At 48.9% G+C, this 26,573-nt stretch overlaps 1 protein-coding gene across 4 annotated transcripts; it reads right to left on the bottom strand.

The window, feature by feature from the left end:
- On the bottom strand, positions 1–25,782 carry PGPEP1L (pyroglutamyl-peptidase I like). Of its 4 annotated transcripts, none has more exons than XM_019637843.1 (6): positions 25,582–25,782; positions 19,337–19,389; positions 4,777–4,899; positions 3,525–3,751; positions 2,684–2,832; positions 1–472 (listed from the first exon to the last, which is right to left on the bottom strand). In XM_019637843.1, exons 1-6 carry the CDS (start codon positions 25,613–25,615, stop codon positions 423–425), a joined length of 636 nt encoding a protein of 211 aa, XP_019493388.1. In that variant the 5' UTR covers positions 25,616–25,782; the 3' UTR covers positions 1–422. The 4 variants fall into 4 exon arrangements, with proteins under 4 accessions (XP_019493388.1, XP_019493386.1, XP_019493387.1 ...); XM_019637841.1 differs by lacking the exon at positions 1–472 and adding an exon at positions 2,137–2,334; XM_019637844.1 differs by lacking the exon at positions 1–472 and adding an exon at positions 2,183–2,334 and having other exon boundaries at positions 3,640–3,751.
- Between the last annotated feature and the right edge of the window lie 791 nt (positions 25,783–26,573).

Raw genomic sequence — 26,573 nt, 5'->3', positions numbered from 1 at the left:
ATTCACATAAGCATGAAAATTCCAGACAGTGAGGCAACATTGGTATATAAGGCATTTTTGAACAAAGGCGAAAAGGGAGGCGGGGTAATAGATTTCAGAACCACGAATGGGTGATTTACAGGGAGTTGAGGAAGAGTGGAACATACATGGCAGGAAAATTTACTGGGTAGCTTAGAAACAATGGACGGGGTGTCTAGTTAACAGGCTTGGAGGCCTCTTGACTGATGCTAGGGTGAAAATTCTTAAAGTGATTAAACCAGGTTCCCTTTCTAAAAAGCAGGTTTCTCTTAATCTCTCAGGCAGGAAGTGTGTGTGTGTGTGGGTGGGGGGGAGTCTCAAAGGAACATCATGGTGGCAAAATTTTGTTACTTTCAGAGCCCATATTCAAGAAGGTGCATGCATATTTTGATAGTGTTCCCTCATCACTGACGGACTTTCATGTGCATTCTCGCACTGGATCTCCATAACAACTCTGCAAAGGAAGGATTTTTATTACTGTTTTATAGATGAACAAACAAGCAGACATGCCCAAGTCCCCTCAGCTAAATGACCAACCCAGGGCTCAGCCTTTTAAGCTGTATTCAAACTGACTCAGAACTCCCACATCAGCCATAACTAAATAGTCCCCGGTGTATATCAACAGGGGATGGAGGGTCACAGCCCAGGATGGGATGGGCCCTCGGGGGGGTTCTCCTGAAAGAACCTGGGAGGCCACAGAGGGGGAAATGACAGGGATGTTTATCAAGAGGGAGCTCTGGACCTCCCAACCAGATGACATCTAAAAGTTTGTAACGCGTATGGCTGGGTGCCACACAATCTGAAATAATAATGGACCAGAGTTGGAGGCCCCCTGCTTGCCACTGAGACAGAAGCTTGAATAAGGAGTGTGTGTGTGTGGGGGGGGGCGGTGATGAGGGCTCTGGGCAGTGGTGTTTGCCTATAAATACAGAAAGATCTGCACATTAACAGCTGTACAGCCGTACCCATGCATGCTGGCCACTTGCTGGCTTTGATCTGCCAGTGTGACTTTGATCTGTTTTATGTCAAAGGAGCCAGTTTCATTTGTAAAGGGGGTCTTGTAAAGTCTATTCAAAACACACAAGCATGTTAGCGGCTAATGGTCAAACAAGCAAGGCCTGCCAGCTCCTCTGTTACTAAGTTGCAAATGCTTTTTCTTACAGTGAATGGATCTGGCACTAAGTGACCACAATTTTTTTACACACGATTAAGAGAATAAGGATAGGTGGGGGCCCACCAACCTGAGAAGAAATTTGTTAGAGCTGAAGCCACCTTCAACTCTTTCCTCCAAACAGCAATGTTGCTAATGGGGCTCCCAGGGGGAAATGTGCCCCCAGAAAACACTGAACAAATGAAACTTTATTGTGAGCAGTGCAGTGTCATAAAAGCAAAATGAAAGATGAAAAGGGGGGATTTGGTTTCTAAAATGTTAGGCAGAGGAGCTAAACCTAGCTACAAACCTTCGCTTTAAAGGGAAACACTACTGGTGGGGATATACAATGGTGCGGCTGCCATGGAAAACAGTGTGGCAGGTAGGTCTTCAAAAATTAAACCTTAGGGTCCAGCAATTCCACTTTTATACACACAAAAGAACTGAAATCAGGGGCTCTACCAGATATTTGCTCAACAGTGTTCATAGTAGCATTATTCCCAACAACTAAAGGAGGGAAGCAACCCAGTGTCCATCAAGAGATGAATGGATAAGCAGAATGTAGCCTGTATGTACAATGAAATATTATACAGCCTTAAAAAGGAGACGTTCTGACCCACGTTACAACATACATGAACCCTGAGGACATTATGCTGAGTGAAACAAGCCAGTCACAAAAGGATAAATATTGTGATTCCATTTATATGAGTTCCGTAGAGTAGAATTCAGGGATGGAAGGTAGAATAATGGCTGCCAAGGATGGGGGGCGGGGGGGGGGGACAGGGAGATATTGTTTAATAGGTACAGAGTTTCAATGTGGGATGATAAATTCTAGAGATGGATAGTGGTGATGGTTGTGAAAGTACATAATGCCACTGCACCCTTAAAAATGATTAAAATGGTAAAATTTATGTTACATGTATTTTGACACAACTTTTAAAAAAAGAGTAATAAAAGAAAACCCAAACACTAGTGACTCAGTGGCTCAGAAGCTGCCCACAGCACCTGGATGCGTGAGCGTGGAGGCCAGGAATGGGGCACCCGTGCAGTGACCACACTGGTGTCCCCATGGCCATGGTCATGGATCAACCCACCATGTGAGGCTCTGCAGAACAGGTTTGTGGTTCCAGCAATCTGGGCAGGATCACACAGGCCTGCTGCAGAGTCTTTTAAGAGGGAAAAAAAAAATTACTAGGATTTCATTTTATTGTCATGAAAACCAGAACTGAAGCTAGTTAATCCCTTGTGAAATGTCTGCCTTTCCGAGTGTTCTCCTGTCTTCTGACAATAAAATCACTCTTTGTGATTTTGCTGGGCTAATTCTGAAATGTTTCCCCTCTGTGTAAACTGTTTTACAAGCAACTTTTTAAAAGCCTCTCCAAGCAGTGGAATCTCCACACAGAACTGAAACATTTACTTGTCTCTAAAACAGCAGTCCCCCCATTGGTTCTCCTGGGCTGCAGCCACTGAGGTTGAGTTTTCTGCGAAGCAGGCTTTGCGCGCGGGCTTTCTCACCTTCCTCCAGCATCTCCTGGATGATGGCCTGTAAGGCTTTTCCCAGCAGACTGGCCGGGAGCCGTGGCGATAACGGAGGGATATGGATGAGCGCCGCGCACCCATTTCCATGATGCAAAGACAGGTAGTAGGTGTAATCGCAGACATATCTGCAAACGCAGGAAACGCCAAGTTACTCCTTGGACCAGCCTGTAAGCTCAGGGGAATGTCAGCAGACGTGGCAGTACGGCAACCCCAAAACATGAGGGAGGACTGCCACCCAGGGAGACGAAGGTGCTGTCCTTCTGGTTCTAGGCACCATGGTCTCATGGTCAGCTGGTGGCCAAGCCCGGGAAGGGGCAGACTTTCAACCACTACACCAAAACACCTTTACCCCGCAAACCTCTCTCATTCATGTCTGCAGTGAGTCATTTATTGGTCCATTCATTCTTTGCGGGGAGGAGAAATTACCTACTGGGGGTCAGAGTTTGCAGGCACAAAGGCAAGTGAATCTTTATCTGGGGCGAAATCAGAATCGTTCAATCACAACTTTGGCCACAATACATAAAAAATAAAGCATCCACAAAATGGTAGTGGCTCTCAAAATCTGCCTTTTATATCTTTTCTCTATCAATGTACCAAAGGCCTTGGAGGAGGAGGGGGCCTTGGAACCGAGACCTGGGGTGGGGCACAAAATGCCAGTCTGCAAGGGCTACCCTGGGGTGGCACCCCGTGACCAAGCACCCAGCTGGACGACACAGGGCGGCCTCTTGGGGGGAACGGGGGACGTGAGGAAGAAGCATTGGTCAGAGGACCCTGCAGCCCTCCTCCCCTACCTGCTCAGTGACTCGACAGAACGCACCTGCCCGCATCTCGGGAAAAGGCCACCTCCACACCCTCCACAGCCGCACGCCTACTGACCACCTTCATGTTGACCCGAGACTCAATCACTTCCGGGCCATCCGGCAGGCACGCACCACGCTCGGGCCGGAAGCCCCGGATGTCCGCCTCCCGGAAGCCGCGGTTCTTGCCGCACTGTTCCAGGACGATGGTTTTGGCGGCAGCGTCCAGGCCCACGTGCACGGTAAGCTGCGTAACCATGTGACAGCAGAGGGATTAGGGAAACTGAGGCCCACGTGGTCACCAGATAGGGCCCAACAGAGGGAGAGCGCGCGAGGCCGCGAAACGCCTCAAACTCCAGCTGCGCTTGCCCGCCTCCCCGCCGCCTGCCAGCTTCCTCCTAATTAACACGCTGGAAAGCAAAACAGTGGGGCGGAAACCCATGCGGCACTGCATTGAAGTGCTTTTCTATTTCAAAATATTCTTAAACAGTGTAGAATTTTTTAATTTTTATTTTTGCCCCGGGCGTCCGTCTGGTTTCTGAGACTCCGTACCACAGAAGACACTTAGCGAGTCCGGGGAATCTTATCGCTGAGGAAACGATAACACAGGACGTCAGCAGCAGGGTGGTGCCATATTGTTCGCATTTTTGGAGCTGATGACTTTTCCTCTTGAAAACATAGATGCCAAGCGTTTTATCAAAACATTTGAGGCGAAGTCTTAATGTTTGGGAGGTGTAAGGTTTGTTCGTCTCATCATGTGGTCTCTGTGTTTTTTTATTTTTCTTTTTGGGGGGGGGTATCAGTTTTTTACGTAGTAATTCTTGGCGTAAAATCAGCTGGGGGTGATGAGGATGGGCCTTGCCCAGATGGGTCACTCTGCCACCTTCCAATGTGAGTCACCCTCCAGCCGCTCTGCAGTGTCCAAGAAACCTAGTCTCGCGGCCATCCTGCCCTGCACGGGCATGGCTGGGACCTCTGTGTTAGGAGGAAACTATCTTGGAGTCCTGGCTGGGAATAAAGCTTCCATTTCTCTTCCTCCTTTTCTCGCTCCAGAATCTTCTTCCAAGATATACTCTGTATTTCATCTTCAACTTTTAGAAGCAGACCCAGAACCTGATGAAATTGGCTGGAACCGTATTGGTGGCATGTGGGAGTAGGGTGGACTTTAGCCGTCAACCCTAGAACCAGGCTCCATCGGTTCCCAGGCTCTGGGGCTCCGACACATCCTCAGCCCCCAGCCCCACCCCCACCGGCTCCCCAGCCATCCTTTACTTGCGGTTGAAGATCTTCCCAGATCCTGGTGACCCTCTGCTTCACCTCCCTGTAATCCACGGGCAGCTGAAGGGTCCGCAGCTCCAGCTCCATGTCCGTCCCCAGGCCCAGCTTAGAGAGCTCCTGTACAAAGAAGCAGGCAGACTCATCTCTCTTGGTGGAGGGTAAGGGGGAGTCCCTGAAGCGCCAGCATGTGGGGTCATCCAGCTCACCCCAGGGGCCTTCTGTGGGCCTGGACCCTGCCCTCAAGGAGCTCACATGGTGGCGAGGGGCCAGCAGGACAACCACAGTTCCTGCCCCTCGACGTCCTGTGAACTTGCTCTTGTCAGGTGTGGGTACCCCAGAGGCACACTTCACCCAGCCTGCAGGTTAGGACATAGTTCACAGAGGGAGTGTAGGGGAATTCTAAGGGACAGATCGGGGTGAGCCTGGGGAAGGATGTGCCACGCAGAGGCATGGGGTTGGGGGACCCACAAGTCTTTGGGCAGGACTGGTGTTAGCACCCCTGGACTCTTGACTTGAGCAGTAACTGCCTGTAGCACCCCCAGGCATGTTGACAAGTAACCCACCACCACCAGTTGTATCAGGGAGCACTGTACATGGGAGGAGGGTGGGGACAGAAGCTAGAAAAGTCTGTGGAAGCCGGATTGAGTGCTTAGCTAAAGGTTGGGTTTTCTCCTTAGGGCAATAGAGGCCATCGAAGGATGTGCACAAGGAGCTAATGAGGCAGAGCTACACCCTAAAGAATGGAGGTGGAGGTGGAGGTGGACTTGGGGTGCCATCGGGTTGATTTTGGACCTGCTAGGTTTGAAGTACCCAACGGGAGCTGGTCACTTGGCTCTGAGAGGCTTCTGGGGAGTCTCTGGCATGGCGGAGCAGCCAAACCCATAGGTTTAGGTGAGATCAAAAGAGAGAATGCAGGGAGAGGAGAAGGGCTGTGCAGAAAACCTAAGGTCAGGGGCACCCTCCTGCAAGGTCAAAGACATGGCAGACAATTTGGAAGGAAAAAAGCAGGGGAATGAGAGCTTAGATGTGTGCATTTCACTGTTGGTAAAATTGAAACCGAAAGACCGTCCCTCAGAAGGCCAAGTCCTCCCCTGTGCCAGGAGCTGCGCTTGTCCACCAGGATGGTTTTGGATTAGTGCCGCCATCTTTCCTGACACCCTTTCCTGGCATTTTAGGACACCCAGGCGCATGCTTCCTGCCAGGGCTGTTAAGCCTGCCCCAAGGTCACAGACAGGAGACTCCAAGACTCTGTCCTGGGCTTCAGAGCAGATGGCAGATGGTACCCCGATGCCTGTGCCGCTATCATCAAGGAGGGCACTTCTGCCGACTTTCAGTGACTCAGGTCTGTCCTCAACCAGCTCAGCCTCCCTGAGGGCTCTGCTCCATCCTCCACACACCCACTCGGAAGCCCAGTTGCCTCCATCAGCTCAAGCTCTGCTGTCTTCCAAAAGTAAGTGCCAAGACCACATCCCCATCTGCGGCCTTGAGGGATACTTCATTTGCCTGACTCTGCTGGTGGGAGGCAGGAAGGAGGCCAGGACATGCCAGGCAGTGGCCTGGAGGGTGATGGAGGGAGCTGATCAAGGGTCCAAGTGGGCATCCCAAGGGCCAGACAGACCAAGGGGGTTCCAGGTCTTGTGACGTCATCTTGGCCCCCTTTCCTGCAGGGAATGAGCGAGGGTGGACACTGAGGCTGCATGGGCCCCAGCCCTCCCGGATGCTGCCAGTTCAGGGGTAGGGGCTGGAAGGTGGCATGCTGGGGTCGCCTTGGGCTCTGTCATGAGGGCTGGCTCAGGGCTGCTTCTCGGAACCCAACCATACACCTGTGAAGAACTAGTTTCTTCTACTCAGTGGCATTGTCACAGGGCCTGGTTCTGAGCAGGGGCTGCAGAGGAGCCCCAGAACCAAACGGAGTTGCCTGGGACTGTTTTCAGGGTTCCACCCTGAAGAGCTGCTCTAATTCCGTTGTCGGTGGAAACATCGGTTAACTATTTTCAGCAAGCCTGCAGGGAAGGCAATGCCTGAGGGCTGGAGACAGGCCCCCTGAGCCCCGTAGGCCCATTCTGGACCAGCATCCAGCCAGCCCAGGAGGGGTTAGGCAGTGCATCCTTGTCACGTAAGAATGCAGCTTTGCTTCTGGGCTGGCACGTGTGCCCCGACCAAGGCAGGCCACAGTGCGAGCCCCCTCTGCTTTTCTCTCCACCACAGCCTTTTCTTCCCCCACCCCAAGCCAGCTGAGAAAGGAGATGAGAGAGCGTGCACCTCTGGACTCCTTGCAGGTCTTCCAGCTGCTGCGTGGGTTCGGGGGCTGGGTTTGGGGAGCTCATAGCATGCATTACCTGTGGCTGTCATAACAAAGTACCACAAACTGGGCAGCTTAGAACAGACATGTATTGCTTCACAGTCCTTCAGGAAAGAGGTCCAAAATCAAGGTGCAGGCAGGGCCATGGTCACTCTGGACCTGGGGACCTGTAGAAGAAGGATCCTACCTGGCCTCTTCCAGCTCCTGGGAGCCCTAGACTTTGATTGGCCTGTGGCAGCATAACTCTAGTCTTCACGTCATCTTCCTTCTGTGCATGTCTCTCTCTGTGTCCAGATTACCCCGTTTTATAAGGACACTCAACCCATAACACTCTATAAGGACACGCTTTCCAGAAGGCTGATGGCATCAGTATAAAGTGCCAGCTAAACCCAACTGTAGCTCTCCTTGGCATTCATAGAGCTGTGGTGAGAGAGAGAGCAGTTGACATTGCAGTTGATACTTCTGTGTATTTTACTTATCTGAAAACAGTGCCCAGGAGATTAAAAGGTCCTGCTTCTGCTCATCAGGTGTTTCCTTTCAAGCTTCCAGTCTGGTGCTCAGACACACTTGACTCTAGGCTGACAATAGAATCCCCCTGTTGTATTCCAGCAGAACTCTTGGTTTGGGGGCTGCCATCCATCCACCTTAATATTTCATCCCAGGAAATGGGCACATGTCCTTTAGGTGGAATAAATACAGATATCACACATTGTCTCCCATCAGCTCTGGTCACTTTTTGCCACCAAATAACTTCAGGACAACTTCTAATATGTAGAGATCTTTGGATACCAGAATTGCAGCGAAGGGATTATAGACCAGTATAAACTTGAACTTGTTCACGTATTGCCTTCATATTCTTCTCCAGTATCTTCTGGGTGCATTTTCTCTTTCTAACTAGAATGTCACCCTCTTTTTCCTCTTTCCTTCCACTATTGTCCTGATGAAAGGAGAGCCTGTAGCTTGGCGGTTCTGTTCTTTCACCAGTGACAGGGACTCTTCTAAGGTGCCTCCAGCCTCCCCTGGAAGGACGGTGGGGCTGGTAGTCCCCACCTGGAAGGCCAGCTGGTTCCTCTGAAACCCTTTGAGCAGCTGGAGGAGCCAACAAACGTCCCCCGTGGAAGACAGAGGACAGTCAGGAGGGCTCACTCAGGCCCTGGCCAAGGTGCTTGGATGGCCTGTGGAAGTCTGCAGCCATCCTGAGGTCACCAGAATGTGTGGTCCTCCATACTGATGGTGTAGGGGGGTACCATGGGCTGAAATGTGTCCCCAGCAAAATGCACATGTTGAAGCCCTAGCTCTTAGTGTGATGGCATCGGAGATGAGGCCTTTGGGAGGTGACTAGGTTTAGATGAGGCCATGAAGGTGGGGCCCCATGATGGGATTAGTGCCCTTAGAAAAAGGGGGAGAGAGATCAGGGCCTTCCTTTCTCTGACATGTGAGGACACAGCCAGAAGGCAGCGTTCTGCAAGCCAGACCCCAACTGTAGTGTCACAGGGAAAGGCACGGGCTTTGGGGTCAGAAAGACATGGTTTGAGCCCTGGCTCTGCCACCGTTCACCAGGTAAACTTGGGCAAGCTATTTAACCTTGGTGCACCTCAGTTTTCTCATCTGTGAAATGGGGATAATTAAGAGTCAGGGGTTTTCACAAATATTAAATGATTCACAAAAAGTGCCCAGCACACTTCCTGGCACATAATCGGTCCTTTATATGAGAGATCAATGCTTATAATTAACCCATATTAATTTGAGAAAGACATGTAAGAGGCATTTGTCGAGAGTGACATTTATTAGCATTTGATGAGCTGGGGCCTGTCAGAAGCAGTGAGTAGAACATTCTGCGCCAGCAGACGGCAGGCCGCCGGCTGCCACCACCCTTGCTGCTGAGAAGGGTGGGCTGTCTTAGCAAAGAGAATGTAGGTTCTGTGCAGACCTAGGGAGAGCCAGGGGTTTGTGCCTTCCGGACTGGCACGCTTTCTCAGCTAGAGTTACAGGGTTTTGTGCTCAGTGGGGGAGGGACAGAGCCTGGCATAACCACCCTCTCTCAGGTGAAACCCAGAGCCTTGCCCCAGTGGGAGCGGTGACCAGACTCAACAGGGAACTGAGTACTGTGCTGAGCTCATAATCCCTCAAAAATGCCTGAACCCCATCAGTTGCAGAGGTCCCGGGGAAGCCTGCCTTCTGCCTCTTTTCTCCCACTTCTTCCTGCCTCCGTGTCCTCCAAAATCTGGTCTCCAGGAACAGATGGCAGTCTAACAAAGGGAATTGAAAGAAGGAGAAAAGACACCAGTTGCTCTCTGAATTTTTTCAAATCCACCAGAGCTGTGGCACCAACTGGTCTTGCAAAACAGTTGCTGTTTTTCCAAAGTCTGATTCTTCCCCTTATCAAGTGAGCGTTTGGGACGAGCACCAGGAAGCAGGAATGCTTTTCATCGTTCAGTCGTTGAAGAAAACCTCCCGAGCAAGCGTTTGTAGGGTGGTCCTCCGCCCAGGGCTTGGTGTGTCCGGGAGGGTATCATTCCCTGGAGCAGACGCAGACTAGAAAGAAAGTTATGACAAGAGTCCTGGTTCACAGGGCCTTGTTGGGCCCCCCTCGACTTGGGAGTAAGAGAGAAGGAACCCAAACTCCTCCTCTTCCTCTCCTGATTGAGTTTGGGCAAATCATTGAAACTTGCTGAGCCTCAGTTTCCCTATCTGTAAACGTAGTAGGAACAAGGCCTCCATTATCGGGGTTGCTGTGACTAAGACCATGCACATGGAACTGTAGCCTGAGAGGCTGCACGAGGGAGGCTCTGACCAGGCCCTGGGGGATTTGCAGGAGTGGGCCAAGGGCAAGGAATAGTGAGGCTTGGAGATGTGTGCCAAGACCCCGCCTCCCATCCTCCTTCCCTCTCTCCCTCCCTCCTTCCATTTTTCATTCTTCTTTCCCTCATTTTCCTTCAATTATCGCATGTGGACAGGATACCTCCGGTATGCAGTGTCTGCTGGGCTCTGGCTGAGTCTTGGTGGGTGTGCGTGTGTGTCAGGATGACAATGGAAGAGGGAGTGATAATGGTTTCCTCTTGACCTGCGGGGGTGGAAGGGACCTGGGAGCCAGCAGGTGGTAGCTGAGACCCAGGCCTGGGCTCCAACACAGTCTAGGCTGGAGACCCCCACCCCACCATGGAGAGAGACAGAGGCAAAAGCCAGAGTCGGAAGGGGCTCAGCAGGCAGAGGAGGAAGGCAGAGAGACAGCAGGAGGCCTGAAGTGTCAATGTGGGACAGCTATTGGTGGAGTTAATGCAGCCATTCAGAAACGGTTTTATAAAGATTTTATTGACACAGGAAAACCTGTGAGAAAGAATAAGTCTAAAAGAAATCAGGATTTCACACTGTTTCCTGTAAACATCTATGGAAAGGGGAGCATACTAAAATGGTTATCTCTTGAGGGAAGAGTTTGGGATGATTCTTTTCTTTTGGTTTATTATTGCAGTATAATTGACACTTGTAGAGTACTTCTTTCTGTACTCCTTGTAAGATTTTTACAATGGGCATGTATACACTATTTTTCTGGTTCTAAAAGCTTAAAAAAATAGTCCAGTAATCCGACGAGCTGCCTAGAGAATGCTTATTGTGACCAGGCACTATGCCTAGCACTTCCCCACACCCTTCCTGATGAGGTGCTAAGTCCCCATATTACAGATGAGGAAACTGAGGCCCAGAGAGGCTACTTTTAAAAGAAGGGAGGAGTTCTGGGAAGCAACCCTAATAGTGGGGTTCAACTCTTAGGGCTGACCACAGCCCTCATCAGTTGTTTAGGAAACCTTGGGATTCTGTTTAGAGGTCACTCTTTCCCTTAACAATGCCAATTTCCTTTCTCCATATGTAACAATTACTATGTTATTGTCCCATCGCACTCCCAATAGCCTTTAAGTCATTCCTCCAAACTAGGATCATTCTTGTCTGAAAAATCCAGTCATGAAAAACAGCAACCTCATAATTCCCAACCCTCTGTTTGGAGCAATTGTCTACAAATAGTTTTGATCACGTGCCCCTATTAATAAAAGATTGTGCGCACACACACACACACACACACACACACACACACAGCCATTAGCAAATGTCTTGACACTCCAAGTAGGCTTCATTGTTACTAAGTGGATGTAAATCTGTATTACAATAGCTTTCTTAATTCCACTCTTTTTGGCCAACTTCTTCTCAGATTGCCATTGTTTTGATATAAAAAATGTGGCTGGCAGAGGGCTCATCTGAGGGGTGGGAGCAGTGCCACTCAGCTGTTTGTGTGCTTGCTCAGGTTAGCATTATCCATGTTACCTTCTATCTGGGTTTTGCAGATCGCATCTTGAGGATAATTTGAGGATTAGGTTAATTAAAACTGGGTAGTATAACCCTGAAACCCATTAAGTGGGCTGAAATACTTTGTAGTAAATTAAAAGTGAGTCGAAGAGGAAGAGCCTCTGTATCCCCATGGAGGCCCTTGCCTCAAGGGCGACACGTTCCTTCTTCCCTCAGGACACCCTGCCTGTCCAGGGACCTGAGTACATACAAAGCAAGGCCAGCATGCATCTAGGTACGAAATACTGGGCAAGGTTCATCTCGTTCTTATTTTTATAGACTAAAACCGTAGAAATTCACACCTGTGAGGACGGCCACTCTGATAAAAACAGAGAATAAGTGTTGGCGAGGATGTGGGGACGTTGGCAGCCCTCGTCCTGTGCAGTAGGCTGATTGTGACCGTGGCTCAGCCATACCAGCTGTAAAAGGCTTAGAAAAAAGTTTCAATCAGACAGATGTCGTAATATATTATTACGGAGGTCATTTTCAGTTCCTGAAAAGTGACCCACCAGGAAACGCAAAGGAATTGAGTAAATGACACCCCTCCGCTCCTTTCAGTGACATCTGTCTTGATTTAAGAGTGCTGGATTATTAGGATTTATGTTAACAATGGGATACTAATCAAACTGGCAAAGTTTTTAAAAATCGTAATACCCAATGTCGGGGTGTGTCTGAATCATCATGCACTCTCGTTGCGGCCACTGGAAGAGCAATTGGTTCAACTCTTCTGAAGGGTGGTATCTGTTCATGTGGTGGTCCATCTCCATAATGGCCCCCGCTGTGGGCCGAAGGTTTGTGTCCCCCCAAATCCATACGTTGAATCCCTAATCCCCAATGTGATGGTGTTTGGAAGATGATGGCAGGAGATTCTGGCTGGTAACAGTATCTGGGCTGCTGGTTTGCTGAAGGTGTGTCAGGATTTGAGGGGTCCTGGAGCGAAGTTGTTATGGATGGCAGTTGGCCCCACATAAAGGTTGTATTGCAAACCCAGAACAAGCAAAATGGGGATGTAATCCCAGGGACAAGGCAGGAACAGCGGTGACTCCAGGCTTTCCTGGTGGCCGGTGCCTGAGATGGCGAGCTGGTTGGAAGAGGGGCTGGTCTTGGTAAGGGAAACAGATTGGACATTTATTGGCTCTGTCTTAGTAAAGACATGAGCTGAGCTGAATCTTACCGGTCATATTTTATTTAAATTCCTTTCAAACGAAGAAGAGGAAAAAGGAAGTTCTGGTCAGCCTGGACCTCGGCCTCCTTAGTCACTGTGAGGGGAGCAGTCTGAGTGTGGGATCAGGGCTAGAAACCAGGCTGTGGTGGATGCATTTAGACATCAACAGGAAAAATGAACTCTCTTTTTGCCTTGATCAGCGTAGCTAGAGTTTTTCAGCTTTATTGATTTTCTCAAAGAGCCAGCTTTTGGTTTCTTTGATTTTCATTATTATGTTTCTGTTCTCTATTTCATTGATTTCTGCTTTGACCTTTATTATTTCCCTTCTTCTACATAGTTTGGGCTTCACGTGCTCTTCTTTTTCTGGTTTCTTAACGTAGCGCCTGAGGTCAATGATTTGAGGTCTTCCTCCTTTTCTAATATTGCTGTTTGGTGATACACATTTCCCCTACATTCTGCCTGAGTGCCTTGCCACGGGTTTTTATATGTTGTGCTTTAGCTTTCATTCATTTAAAATATTTTCTAATAGTCCTTTTGATTTCTTCTTTGATCTGTGGCTTATTTAGATGTATATTATTTAGCTTCCAAATATTAGGAGATTTTTCCAGATAGCCTTTTGTTTTTGATTTCTAATAAATTCATTGTGGTCAGGGAACATACTCATATGACTTGAATCCTTTTGATTTATTTAGGATTGTTTTATAGCCCCGGATATGGTTATCTTGGTAAATATTCTATATGCATTTAAAAGCGTGTGTGTTCAGCTAACACTAGAAATGTCAGTTAGGTCAAATTCTTTGATAGTTCATTCAAGTTTTCTGTATCTTTGCTGCCTTTCTTTCTGTGTATTCTGTCCATTGTTGAGGGGGGAGCATTGACATCTCTGACTACGATTGTGGGTTTGTCTGTTCTCCTTGTAGTTCTGTTAGTTTTTGCTTCATATATTTTGGGAGCACTGTTATTAGGGGCATAAAAGTTTAGTGCTATTATGTCATCTCTATTATTTGATCTCTTAATATATAATTGCTAAGTGACTTTCTGTCTCCAACTTGTGAGCACTTAGAACATAGTTACCAAGACATGTAAAGGAAAGGAATAGTCTTACAAGTGGGCAAAAGAGAGGGGGACCCCAACAGGATGCTGCCTGTGGACTGCTACTCCAAATGCATCTTGTGGCTCCTCAACCATATCCCCATCTCTGGGGAACCCCGTGGCTGAAATTTCACCACTGTATAGATCCTTTGGGTTCATTAGCCTCTCTCTACATATTTTTGAAAATGCCCAGAGAGAAGAAACACTGGGTCAGCCACCTTCCTGCCCAGAGAGGAGGTGCACTGTGTGAGTGCTGGGGCCCAGGGGTGTGGAGCCCAAAGCTGGGAGAGTCAGAAGCACCCCAGAGAAGAAGTGCGACCTTACTGAGGCTGGTTAGGGGTACGGCATAATTATCTGTCATTACAGATGCCAGCACAGGGGCCCGGGAATAATTAAAAGCTTCTCAAACTGGCTTGCAGCCTGCAGGCCCATGAGGGCCCCATGGATTTTGAAATCCCAGGTGTAGCACCCCTAATGTAATGCTGACATTTTTTCAAGATGCAAAACGTGCTTATAATATGAGTGGATATGAAGGTGGAGATGAGAAAAGGCATGCCCAGTAGACTCCTTTTGCTGTTTATCTGTCTCCCCAAAAGCTCTGCCCCTCCCCAGAATGACAAGGAACTAAGGATTGTTTTTGGAATCCCACTTCAAATCTTAGACTCCGCTGCCCTGAGTATCCCGCGTGATTCCCAGGGTCATGCTTGTTTGTGTACTTGTCTCTGGTGTTAGACTGTGTGTGTTGCAAGATATGTTTTCATCGTATTTATGGCAGCACAAATACAGCCCTAGTGCCCTCAAGATTCCTGTCTGGACTCTACAAAGATAAACAGGCCAGAGTGTTTCCCATGCCGATAGAGTATGTAATCAAGAAAAGACATCAAACTTAAGCCCTAGAGACTGAGTGCCCAGCATTATTGTCTGAACCTCAGACTGACGAAAGAAGGTGTAAAAAATCATGGAAAATGGTTCATTTAAGTGAGTTTGGGTTATCGGGCCTTAGAGGTCAATGTCCGTTCAGCCCACGGAGGTTGGCTCACGATAGCAGGTGAGGTTCCTGTAGACAACAGAGGGATGTTGGGGCTCTCTCTTCATCCTCACGCTGGTTATTTTTATCTCAGGCCTTCCCATATTACCCAAGAAAACAAAACAAAACCCACCGTGGGCTAAGTTGGAAAAAATGTCTGTCACGTACATGTCTGTATTCACCTATGTTAGAAAAAGGTTTTATCTTGGGATTTGGTGGGAGAATAGGTCCCCTTAGGAAGGCAAATAAAGATGAAGCCAAAGAAACAATGAACTTGGACAGGTAAGCAGTTACCTGCCTGTCCCTGGGCGTGGTCTGCAGGACCTTCACCTTAAAGTGCTCTTCAGCTTGGTGCTTCTTCAGCTCTTCAGATCCACTGCCTTTTATTCTCTATCATTATGATTTTGAAAGCAACACATCATAAAGAAATGAGGCCACCTCACTGTTGGAGTAAAGAGAAATTGTCGTGCATCTCGGGTTGACCAAACCTGGCAAGAGCCTTGACCGCTTGGCCACCCGGCTGGGGTTAAGTGCAGTTACATAATGTCTTGCCCAACTGACCCCTGGTGTGTTTTCCAAACTTGTTTTATTTGCTGCTTTTCCAGGCTCAGGCACTTCTAGAGGCGCTCAGGACATCCTTTCTTTTGGGATGATATGGCTCCAAAAGCAGAGAATCAGGGAACCAGGAGATAATGATGCAGCCGCTGCCCGAGTCGCCAAATGAGACTTGTGACTGGGGAGGCCGGGGCAGTGTCACGGTGGCATGTGTGTGCTGTTGGTGATCAGCATGGAGGCATAGTCCTGGGAGTTTGCAGGAAATGCCTCTTTTTATTGTGAACTTTTGGCATTTATATAATTGTTACGTCTTTGTCTTCTTTTTAAAGCACTCTTTTCTCATTTAAGAGTTAACCACAGCAAACAATGCTTTCAGGTGATTACCGTATTTCCCTATGTATAAGATGCACCTTAATTTGGGGGCCTGAAATTTGAAAAAATACATATTACATAAAGTTATTGAACTCAAGTTTTATTCATCATAAAATTCATACAACTCCTATCACTGTCAAAACTCCCAACCATTAGCTTGTCCTCGATCTGTGTCTAATGACGAATCACTGTCTTCATATATTGCCTCGTCCTCAGTTCCATCTATGGCATTTGAAATCTACAACCACTGTATAAGATGCACCTAGTTTTTAGACCCCCAAATTCTTCGAAAAAAGGTGCATCTTAAAAATGGGGAAATATGGTACTTGTTAGCAGCTTCTCTCTCTTAGAGGTCAAATGCTGCGAGTGTAGAATGGCACTCTTTCCTCACTGTCTGTAACTCTGTCTGTTCCCACTTACGACGTCTGGCGTGGAGGAATAAGTGCTCATTACATGTGGCTTGTGACACATGTAAAGTGGTGATGAGGTGGACTTTTGATGGGAGAATGCAGGATAGAAAAAAATGACTTTCATGCATCTGTCTGGTCAACACATAGCCACTGAAACCCTTGGTTCTGGTCAGGCCTTCTGTGGGAACAGGAACACATTGGTACAGGTCCCCAAAGACGGAGTGTGCTTATACTGACCCAGGGAGCGGTGTGCCCTTTCCGGGTCAAATGTATGTACGTGAATCAGCCCGGACCTTTGCTCCAATGCCTCACTTAGGTGATTATCCCTACAATGGATGCTCTGTTGGCAGCATGCCATTGTTTTCAGTGGGTACAGCTAGTGCGGTCCCAAACCAGAATCAGAAAGTCTATCGCTGAGTGGAATCGACAGATGTGGTAGCACAGGACACGGGAAGACCCAGGATGGTCCAGGAAGAGAGAATGGTCCTGATTGGGAGTGAAGGAGCCTCTAAGGAGATGGAGAGTGACTCTGCCCTGAAGAAAAACCCCACAAAGAAGCGGGGTGCAGAAGCTGGAGACGGATAGCAGGGACCAGTGGAGAAGGCACTCTGGGGTGGCAGAGAGTGCTGGGGCCTGGGAGCTAGGCTTGGGCCCGCCTGCCCGGGAAGCTACTGCTTCATCCTCAGCTGCTTCTCAGTTGCTCTGGTCATCAACTCTGTGGTCCACTGTGACGCAGAAGCCTGAGCAGCCGCCTGTTACCTTGTCCTGTCTCAGGCATGGGCAGGAGAGCTGTGGAGAGTGTGGAGATGATCTCCTGGCAGGAGGTCAGCCATGATGACGTGGACGTGGGGCTGAGGCATGTGGGTGTTAGCCCCACTTTGCTCTCCGTTGGGTCATTGGGTCGTGGGAACTGATATTTCTCGGTGGTCCTCTTCCTCAGAACCAAAGGTTGTCTTCTCCCAGGGGAAGAGTGAGGCAAGTGGGTTGAACCCGGACTTCAGTCACCCCAGGACCTTCTGAGACTGGAGTCTAGGCACTGCTGTCATGGCACGTGCTCCCCTGGCAGACAGTCACCTGCCTGAGCTGTCACTTCCTCACCTGCACAATGGGAATGAATGTGAGCTCCTCTGGGCCACAGGAGCGATTCAGTGAGCAGCTCTGCTTAAGGCGCCCAGTGTGGTCCCAGCACATGGCAGCTTCGGAGTTCACTCCCGCTGGCCAGAAGTCAGCCCATGCATCATAGGTGCTTCCACCAGGGACCTCCCAGGTGCAGTTTCTTGTCACCTTACTTCAGGTTCCTTTCTTCCACGTGTTTTCCACAGTGAACTGAGTTGCGTCTCAATGCAGCACTTCTCAGAATCTGCTTTGGGTTAGAATTATTTTACTCCTGGGCCATCTTCTCCTTATTTGGCCGAATCCTGCTGCCACTTCCGGGAATCCCCTAGCCTGTTTTCTGTTTCCGCCTTGCTCCTCAGGCTTTTTTCGTGAGTCTGAGATCCTGAATAATCCTCCCACTCATCCATTTTCTGTGTGAATCTCCAAAGCCAGAGCCTCTTCGCCCATAGCTGAGAAGGCTGACCGATGGAGGAGCTTCCTAGGAATGAGAATTCTGTTTGTAAGTGCCGGCAGTGTGCCCTGCCCTGTTCCAGGGGCTTTACATGTGTTAACTCCCATCATCATCACAACCTCCCCATTTTACAGATAAGGAAACAGAGGCACAGAATAGCTGAGTGACTTGTCTTGGGTCCCACAGGTTGCAGCTTTTGGAGCTGAGAGGTGAACTCAGGCAGCCTGACTCTTGCATCCTCATGCCAGCAAAAAAGAAACAGGAGGGCTCAGGACCATCTGGGATTTGGCAGGAAAAGTCCTGTTTTTCAGGGAACAGGCTGTAGCCCTCCTGGAGCTCTCGAAAGCCCTGACCTGCCTTCCTGGTACGCTGTGGGCAGCAGTGAGGCATAGCGGTGAGTCCGGGGTTCTCTGAGATTTTTGCTAATTGGAAAAGCCCCAGATTCTAACTCTAGAGTGGCAAGTTTCCTTGCCTGCATCTGTGTGGACAGGCTGTAATCAGTGTTACCAGGCAAATGCAGGATTCAGGTGGTTTTGCTGCGTTTTCAGCTTGATGGGGCAACTCTGAGAACAGACTTAAGATCCCACCTGTGGCTTGATCTGACAGAGGCATGATATTGACTGTCAAGGGTGAATACACAGCCAGCTGTGTTTGAGTCTCTAAGTAACATCACATGGGGACGCTATGAGTCAGCCGCTTCAAGCAGGAGAGGTGGTCCATGCTAGCGATTCACTGAGTCCCCCCTCAGGTACTGTTCCAGGCAGGACATGCTTTCTCCTGGTCGGCTCTTTCTTAAAAATAGAGGTGTGTTGTTTGTAATAACCGTTTATTAAACGCTTACTTCGTGCCAGGCATGATACTTTCAAAAGCTTCTTTTGGGCCGGCCGAGTGGCGCAATGTTTAAGAACTGGCTTGGGACACCAGAGGGCCCCGGTTCGGATCCCACATATGAGGGCCAGTGACACTGCCCTCCACAGCTAAGATGCTGAACAACAGCTCAACCTGGAGCTGGGCTGCCGTGAGTTGCCGGCGACAGCGTAGGCTGCAGCCCCTGTGGCACTGGGTTGCCATGGGCTACTGTATGTAGCCAGCAGCCAGTGTGGAGCAGCTGTCCAGAAGCTGGCGATTGATCTGCCTTGCCCGGGAAGAGCGCAATGATGGTGCCAACTTGGGCCAGTGGAGCAGCGTCCTCCACAACAAGACTGAAGAACAAAACGACAGCAACTTGTCTGTCCCCCTTCCCCCAATTCCCCAGCTCTGTTCCCATCACCTCAATTCCCCAATAAAAATCTTAAAAAAAAAAAAAGCTTCTTTTATGGATGTACATACTCACTTCTTTTACATACTCACCTGTTTTATTCCTCAGAACCATCCTGTAACGTCAGAACTATTCCCATTTCCCAAAAGAGGAAACGGAGGTGGGGGAAGTGACTTTCCTGAGACCCCACAGCCAGCAGGGCTGGGGGCCATGGGACTCAGCTCTTAGGACAGCAGAGCCTGCCTGGCTTTCTCAGGAGTGTCCCTTTAGCCTCTTTTCTTTCCCACACAGACAAAGGGCCACCTGAGTGCAGGCAAGTAACAACCCAGGGACCAGAAGCCAGCCCTTCTCCCAGGGGCCCGTTGTTTTCTCCCCTCCTTGGTGGTCTGGCTACCAAGGGGCCTGCACTGGGTTTCTCAGAGCCACAGAAGGATCTGGCTGGGCCCTGAGCTCCTGGGCATGGCGGGCGTTTACCTTCACTGCTTCCCAGCTGGAATTCACCAGGTGCTGCCGGAAGGGCCCAAAACCTGAAACCAAAGAGATTCTGGTTTGCTCAGGCCAGGCTTGGTTGGGGGTTGGAGGGCTTGCACCCCTGTGGGAACCTGTTGTGAGGTTCTCACAGGGCTGTTGTGAGCCCCTGGGAACCCACATATCCCCTTTTTTGGGGAGGACTGAAACCTTGCAGTCTGGGAGCATTCTCAGAATTCTCTTGTGTATGAGGCACTGTGGGGGAGCCAAAAAGGAACACGGGGGCCCACCCCTACTGAGCTAGGAGGGCTTGGGAAGGTGTGCATAAGTGTCCTGTTAAAATGCATGCTTTGTAGGGAGCCCAGCAATACACCCACTGGATATGCCCAATTTGCTAACGGAGGTGCAAAAGCAATTCAGTGGAGGAGGGAGAGCTGTTTCAACTAACGTGGCTGAAACAATTAGACACCATAGGCAAAAAATAAAATGAAATGAGCCGTTCAATGCGAGTCTCGCACCTTGCACAAAGATAAACTCAAAATGGATCATGGACTTAAATGTTAAAAGTAAAGCTATGAAACTTTTAGCGGGAGAAAGGGAGAAAACCTAATACTAGGCAAAGAGTTCTTAGACTTACTACCAAGTGCACATAGGATCTGTAAAAGTAAAAATTGATAAACTGGACCTCATCAAAATGAAAACTTCTGCTCTGCCAAAGACCCTTAGAGAGGGTGAAAATAGTTGCAAACCACAGACCCGACGAAGGCGTTATATGTAGACAATACAAAGAACATTCAAAACTCAACATTAAAGAGCAACCCGATTAGAATGGGCAGAACCCATGAAGATGCATTTCCCCGAACAGGGTACACAGACAGCAAAGCAGCCCATGAAAATGTAGTCAGCATCCCTAGGCATCAGGGAGGTGCAGATTAAAGCACAGGAGATAGCGCTATGCCTCTAGCAGAGTGGCTAACACAGAAATGCCGGTAACGCCAAATGCTGGTGAGGATAGGGAGAAGCAGGCTCACGTTCCGTTGCTGGTGGAATGGTTCTGCTGACCTGGGAAGCAGTTACACAGTTTCTTTTAAAACTGAAAGTGGACTTCCCACCACTTGCACTCCTGGACATTTATCTGAGAGAAACGAGAACTTCCATTCACATAGAAACTTCTACGCAGATGTGTACAGCAGCTTCCCTGGTGACAGCCCAAGGCTGGAAACTGTTGGGGCGTCGGGAAAGTCACGATGCATTTTTGCATTGAAAAACATAGAAAAATACATCATGACTTTCCTGACGACCCAATACCAAATGCCCTTCAGTAGGCAGATGGTCACACACGTGGTTCTTCCAGATGCTGGAACACCACCCAGCAGTGGAAATAAAAGGAAACTGGGAGCAACATGTGTTCATCAGCTGATGAATGGGTAAACAAAATGTGGTCTGGCCATACAAGGAAATGTTCTTTGTCAATAAAAAGAAACAAAGTACTGACACATGCTACAATGTGAATGAACCTTGAAGACGTTATGCTGATTGAAAGAGGCCAGTCACAAAGGACCATGTAATATATGATCTCGTTGAGTATGAAATGTCCAGAAGTGGTCATCTATGAAGACGGAGAGTAGATCAGTGGTTCTAAAGCTGCAGTATGTGTGTGTGTGTGGGTGGGGGGGAGGGGGACGGGAAAGCTAGGGAGTGACGACAGCTAAGGGGAGTGGAGTTTGTTTTTGGGGTAATGAAAATGTTCTAGAATTGATTTTGATAGTGAATGCGTGACTCTGTGAATACACTAAAAGCCACTGAATTATACACTTTAAATGAATGAGTTGTATAGTATGTGAATTATATCTCAATAAAGCTGTTAAAAAAGGTTTTAAAGAAGGAACTATTGATACATATAACAACGTGGATGAAGCTCAAGGGAATTATGCTGGGTTTAAAAAAAACAATCAAAAGGGTAAATACTGCCCTGAGTCCATTTACATAATATTTGTAAAATAATGTAATTTATTTATAGAGATGAAGAGCGGATTAATGGTTGTCAAGAGTAGAGATGGGGAGGGGGTGTGTAGCTATAAAGTGGTAGTTCATAGGAGCCTGTCATGAAGCTACATGTGTGATAAAACTGCATATAGCTGTACACACACACACACACACACACACACACAATACCGATGTAAATGTCCAGCTTTGATATTTAAGATGTTAACATTGGAGGAGGCTGGGTGAAAGGTACAGGAGACCATTCTATACATTTCTTTGTAAATTCCTGTGCGTCTATAAAATTATTTCAGAATAAGAAAAAAAATTTAAATGCGTGGTTTGGTCCAGCTAATGCACACATATGTCTTGTTAAGACATGGAATCTGAGTGTGTGGGTCTGGAGACTGTGTACCTGACAAGCTCCTGGGTGGTGCTGATGCTGTTGACCTGGGGACCACACTTGGAGTGGCGACGCTTTGCCGGACTGGGGTCAGGATGCCTTAAAGAGGAGACAGCAGGTGATGGAGGGCTGGGTGGGGGAGATGCCTGGAGGAGGTGGGGGTGAGCCAGGACTTTATGGGGGTTAGGGGACAGAGAAGCTGGAAGGGGTGGGCAGCCGCCGTCAGTAGGGGTGGGGTGGGCAAGGTGAACCCCCAGGGAGGCCCTCATAGGGGAGCCCTTATTCTGGGAAGGAGCAAGAGCCCCTGCTGGATGAGGTTTGCGGATGGACTCACTCATTCCTTGAACTGGGAACACTATTTACACTGTGTACTTGTTCATAATCTAATTGCAATGAAAATTTTAATAAATTAATAAAATGTTGTAGACTTTTGCTTTGGGGAGGGCAGCAAACCCTCCCTGGGACTAGCTTAGGAAAGGCTTCCTGCTGGCCTGGGGAGAGGCCACATTTGAGAGTGTCGCCTTCTCAGTTGTTCATTTTCATGGCACCCACACCAAGAAGCGGCCCCCGCAAAGCTCAGGCCATGGCTCAGGGGACAGCCCAGAGTGGTCGTCAGCTCAGGGTTTGGGGTCAGGCTTCACCTTTTCCATCTCATCTCCACTATTTACCAGCTTGCTGACCTTGAGGAAGTTATTTAGCTTCAGTGCCTTGGTTTTCTCGTCTGTAAAATGGGGACTGATTATAGTAATTGAATAGGGTTGTAAGGATTAAATGAATGAACACAACTCAGTGTGTGGAATATTGCCTAGCGGATGAAAAGCAGTGTCCAGTGTCACCTTTTATTATTAGAGTCATGTACCGCCCTGGACGGTTCGTTGTATGGATTAAGCAGTGCCATGTATGGAAAGCACAGGCAGGCAGTCCCAGAACTTGGTGGGTGCTAAACAAATGTTGAATCCTTCTCCACTGTCCCCCCATGTGGTGTAGGAGGGGCTCCAGCTGGGTCCTCTTCTGCTCTGATCCTCTCTCATCACATCATGTCACCATTTCTCAGCCCAGCCCCCAGGGGTCTGAGCCCATTGTCAGGGGCATCCTGGCCTTAGCTTTTGTTCACCTGCTCTTTAGGCCTTTGTTTTTCTCTCCAGAATGACTAATACAGAGAGACCTGTATTAGGCAGGGTTCTCCAGAGAAACAGAATATATATTTATCTTTTCCAAATATGTACATATCTAGAAAGAGATTGATTATGATGACTTGGCTCGTGATTATGGAGGCTGACAAGTCTCAAGATGTGCCGTCGGCCAGCTGGAGACCCAAGAGAGACGGCGGAGTAAATCACAGTCCAGGTAGATGCCAGGCCTGAGAACCAGGGGCACTGGTGGTGTGAGTCTGAGGGCAGAAGACCTGTGTCCCAGTTCATCAGCCAGGCAGGCGAGAATTCAGCCTTCCTGGGCGTTTTTATTCTATTCAGGCCCACGTTGAGGAGAACCACCACCTTCCCTGAGCCCACCGTTCAAATGCTAATCTGTTCTGGAAACATCCCCACAGACACACCCAGGAATTATTTAAGCAGACATCTGGGCGCCCTGGCCAGTGAGCCTGACAGAAAGAACCATCCCAAGGCCTCAGGGATGGTGTGGCTGGAAGGAGGGACCAAGCCCATGGAGCTTCTTACCGAATCTCTCCTTCCTGGTGGCCTGTGCTCAGAGCTCACAGGTCCCTGCCTGGCCCCGGGAGGGGAGGCCAGCTGCTGTCAGATGGCCTGTGACAGGCGGGGGGCTCACTTCATGGTGGGCAGTGGGCTGCAGACACAGGTGGCATTCTCCAGCGCAGTTTATCTGGAACACAGCTGAGGACCTGACTAAGTCTGCCTGATTATTGTGACGTGTTTCTCAGCTCATACAAATTCGGAGACGGGCGAGATCTGTGATTAAATATCAGCTTCTGAAAGCCAACACCGTGGACCTCAGGGCTGCAGTAGAAGCCATTCTGGGGAGAATTGTGCCTCTGAAATGCTGGAACCCCTGAACCTAGAACCACTAACAGATGTGGCTGACAAGGGGTTAAACTTTCTCAGGGAATGGAGACTTTTGGACAGGGTATCCAGACACCAGGAAGTGAGTGGTGTCCTCTGACACTGAACTGACTGAATCCTATACAATAAATTAGTCCATAGCTGCCACTGGGAGAGCCAGCAAGAAAAAAAAAAAAAGTTTTAGAAAATATTGAGAATGAGGAAAAATCACTGAAAAACCAGGTACCTTCTGTCTGGGATGACTGTAGGAATACTAAAAATGCAGTGACACACACATAAAAATATCACATTCTGCTTTAGAATCCTGTTCAGACCAGCACCCTCAGATCAGCTCTTCCCTGTGTGAAATAGGAAAGACATAGGGCAAAGGAAGGCGTGAAGCTCTTTTTGGCAGGGTCACACCTCATACTTGAAACTCAGCAGGCCCTCACATAGAACTCGCAGAAGGCCGGAGAAATCTTCTCTTGGAATCAGCAGAGGCTTTTTGGAGGATATAGGCTTTCCTAGTCCCTGATATTATTCTTGGTGCCAGTCAGAGTGCCTTGATCTCCAGGCAGTTTGTCAGAGCCCTGCTCTCCCCCATCTGTCTTCATGCCAGTTGTCTTGGCGAGATTTATACACAAAGCAAATCCAATTAAACGAAAAGACTGCCCCTGGCAGCTCCAAACCATTTTAATAAAGGCAGGCCATACTCTGGAAGCCAGTGGGCATCCCCAAATCAGGGCTGATTATCGGGCACTTCAGCAAACAATCTCGGGTTTGCCAGCAAGCTGCACGCTGACAGGACAGAGGCAGGGGTCCATGTGCACCGGGGACTTGCCATGGCATTTCAGTATTCACATTTCACTTGTGACAAGCGTGGCGTTGATCGGGGGTACAGTTTCCTTCGGAATGCAAGAGTAATTTGACCCACTCAGCCTCTCTACCCAAAATAACACAAAGAGAGCAAGGGAGATAAAAGGTTCTCCAAAGAACTTTCTTTTTCTCAGAAGATTAAGAGGACTTTAATTATAGTCTGGAAACATTAAGATAGGTAACTTTCAATTTGCCATGCACACAGGAATCCTTGCAACCCCTCTGTTGCCTTCTTCCAGCACAATTCAAAATGCTTAAAATCTGCCAAATGTGTCTAAGTAAAAATAGAGCTTTGTGAAGAAAGGAAAGCCTCTAGGGAGCCAGCGCTGACAATGGCTTGCGGTGGCCTCGTGGATTTGGGATTTCCTGGTGAAAAGCACCAGTGGGCAGCTACTCTCCCTTCCCAGTTGGCCTTTTGGGGTTCAGTCTTCAACTGGTGGCTCTCAGGGGTGCTTTAGGCTTTTCCGAGTGGCCAAAAGCTCTTCAGTCTGGGGGGTGGGGCTGTGTGTGCCTTTGGAGGGCGGTCACTGTAGATGGACTGTCCCAGCCTTATGAGGCCCTGTCCTTTCTGGGTCCCCAGCTCCTCCTTCCGTGCTAGGAAACTGTACCCCAGTAGAAGCCACCTGGGCCTACTGGGCCCCAGACTCAGTGACAACAGGTACCAGCCTTGGCTTCCTCCCTGATAGGCTGAAGGACAAGGTCAGAGCCTAAGCCGCATGTGGGCACCTATGTGTATGCCACTCAAGAATTATTTGAAGTGAGTGACAGGACAGAAGCAGAAAAGCCTGTGTCCCCTGATCATTTTTAATAGGGCACAGCAGGAAGCTAGCTTCCCTCTGGAATTATTGGCACCACCAGTTCCCACTCTTTTTCTCCATGGCAAAACTGCTTATCACCAGGATCAGGCAAGTACACATTCCAGGGTCAAGCTAAGAGCAGCAGCAAATGAGGAAGGAAGCAGAAAATAGTCTTACCAGTCACCACCACGCAGCTGGACTGGGGCTCCATGACACCGGAGCAGGGAGCGTGCCTCTCCACCTCGGGGGTCAAATGGCTGGTGCAGGCCGGACACTGGGTGCTCTGAATACTAGGCTCCCCGCCCGCTGGGCCACCGGGGCTTTATGGGGAGTCACCCAGCCTTGTCCAGTGCCTGGCTCCCACAGCATTCTGGTGGCCCCTAAAGGCTGAACCCTTGTGTGGGGGGGGGAAGGGTGGTAAGATGATGCCCTTAAAAGCAGAGCCAGCTCAGGAAGCAGAGACTGTGGGCAGCGGACAAGTACAGGGACAGAGCACTGCCATCTGGGACTTTCTGGCCACTTGGGTCTCGGTCAGTTTGTTGCTAGGTGTGGTGAGTCATGAATTTGGTGCCCAGTTGTCCCATTTGTCTGCACCAAGGGATTTCTGGGATTGTGGGGGGTGGGGGGTGGGGGGTACTAACATGCTGGAACCAGTACAGGCCTGGGCAAAGTAGGATGGTGGATGACCCTACAGTTGTTTGTTTAGATCTTGTTTTCTCCTCTTTAGTAATCTACCCCCTTCCCTCCCGTCCTGCCCCAGAGTCCCTCAGTTCCTTTGGTCATTATGACTTGGTGAAATTTGGTTGCTCTTGAAATGGATTCTGCAATGTATACACCATGGTGCCAGAAAAATGTATACAAATGGACACTTTGGTCAGTAGTTCGCCATCATCAGAAGTGTCCGGACGCTGATGGGAACCACTTTGAGCACCTCTTGTAATTTCAGAAGTCAAACGTGACTTGTTTTCATCTTTTGTTATCAGTATATATTGAGTATTACAATTTTAGTGCCGTTTTTCTTTCTTAAAATGTGTATACATCTTTTTGGCACCCTCTGTATATATATTTTTAAAAGAAAAAAACCATGGATGAAATTTATGGTTAGAACTGTTGGTTGAAAGCACCTGCTGCAAGTTAACGTGTCTGTGCCCCCATCTCCCCCTTCTGTG

This window comes from Hipposideros armiger, unplaced genomic scaffold, assembly GCF_001890085.2.
Source record: "Hipposideros armiger isolate ML-2016 unplaced genomic scaffold, ASM189008v1 scaffold_35, whole genome shotgun sequence".
NCBI lineage: Eukaryota > Metazoa > Chordata > Mammalia > Chiroptera > Hipposideridae > Hipposideros > Hipposideros armiger.
The sequence above is the reverse complement of the archived record's forward strand: the minus strand, read 5'-3'. Positions and strand labels throughout refer to the sequence as shown.

Excerpts from the sequence above, each read along its gene's own strand:
- PGPEP1L (XM_019637841.1), bottom strand. The coding sequence starts at position 25,615 with ATGGAGCCCCAGTCCAGCTGCGTGGTGGTGACTG. Across the intron at positions 19,390-25,581 it reads CAGCTGCGTGGTGGTGACTG|GTTTTGGGCCCTTCCGGCAG; the intron begins GTAAGACTATTT and ends CTTTGGTTTCAG. Across the intron at positions 4,900-19,336 it reads CCAGCTGGGAAGCAGTGAAG|GAGCTCTCTAAGCTGGGCCT; the intron begins GTAAACGCCCGC and ends TTCTTTGTACAG.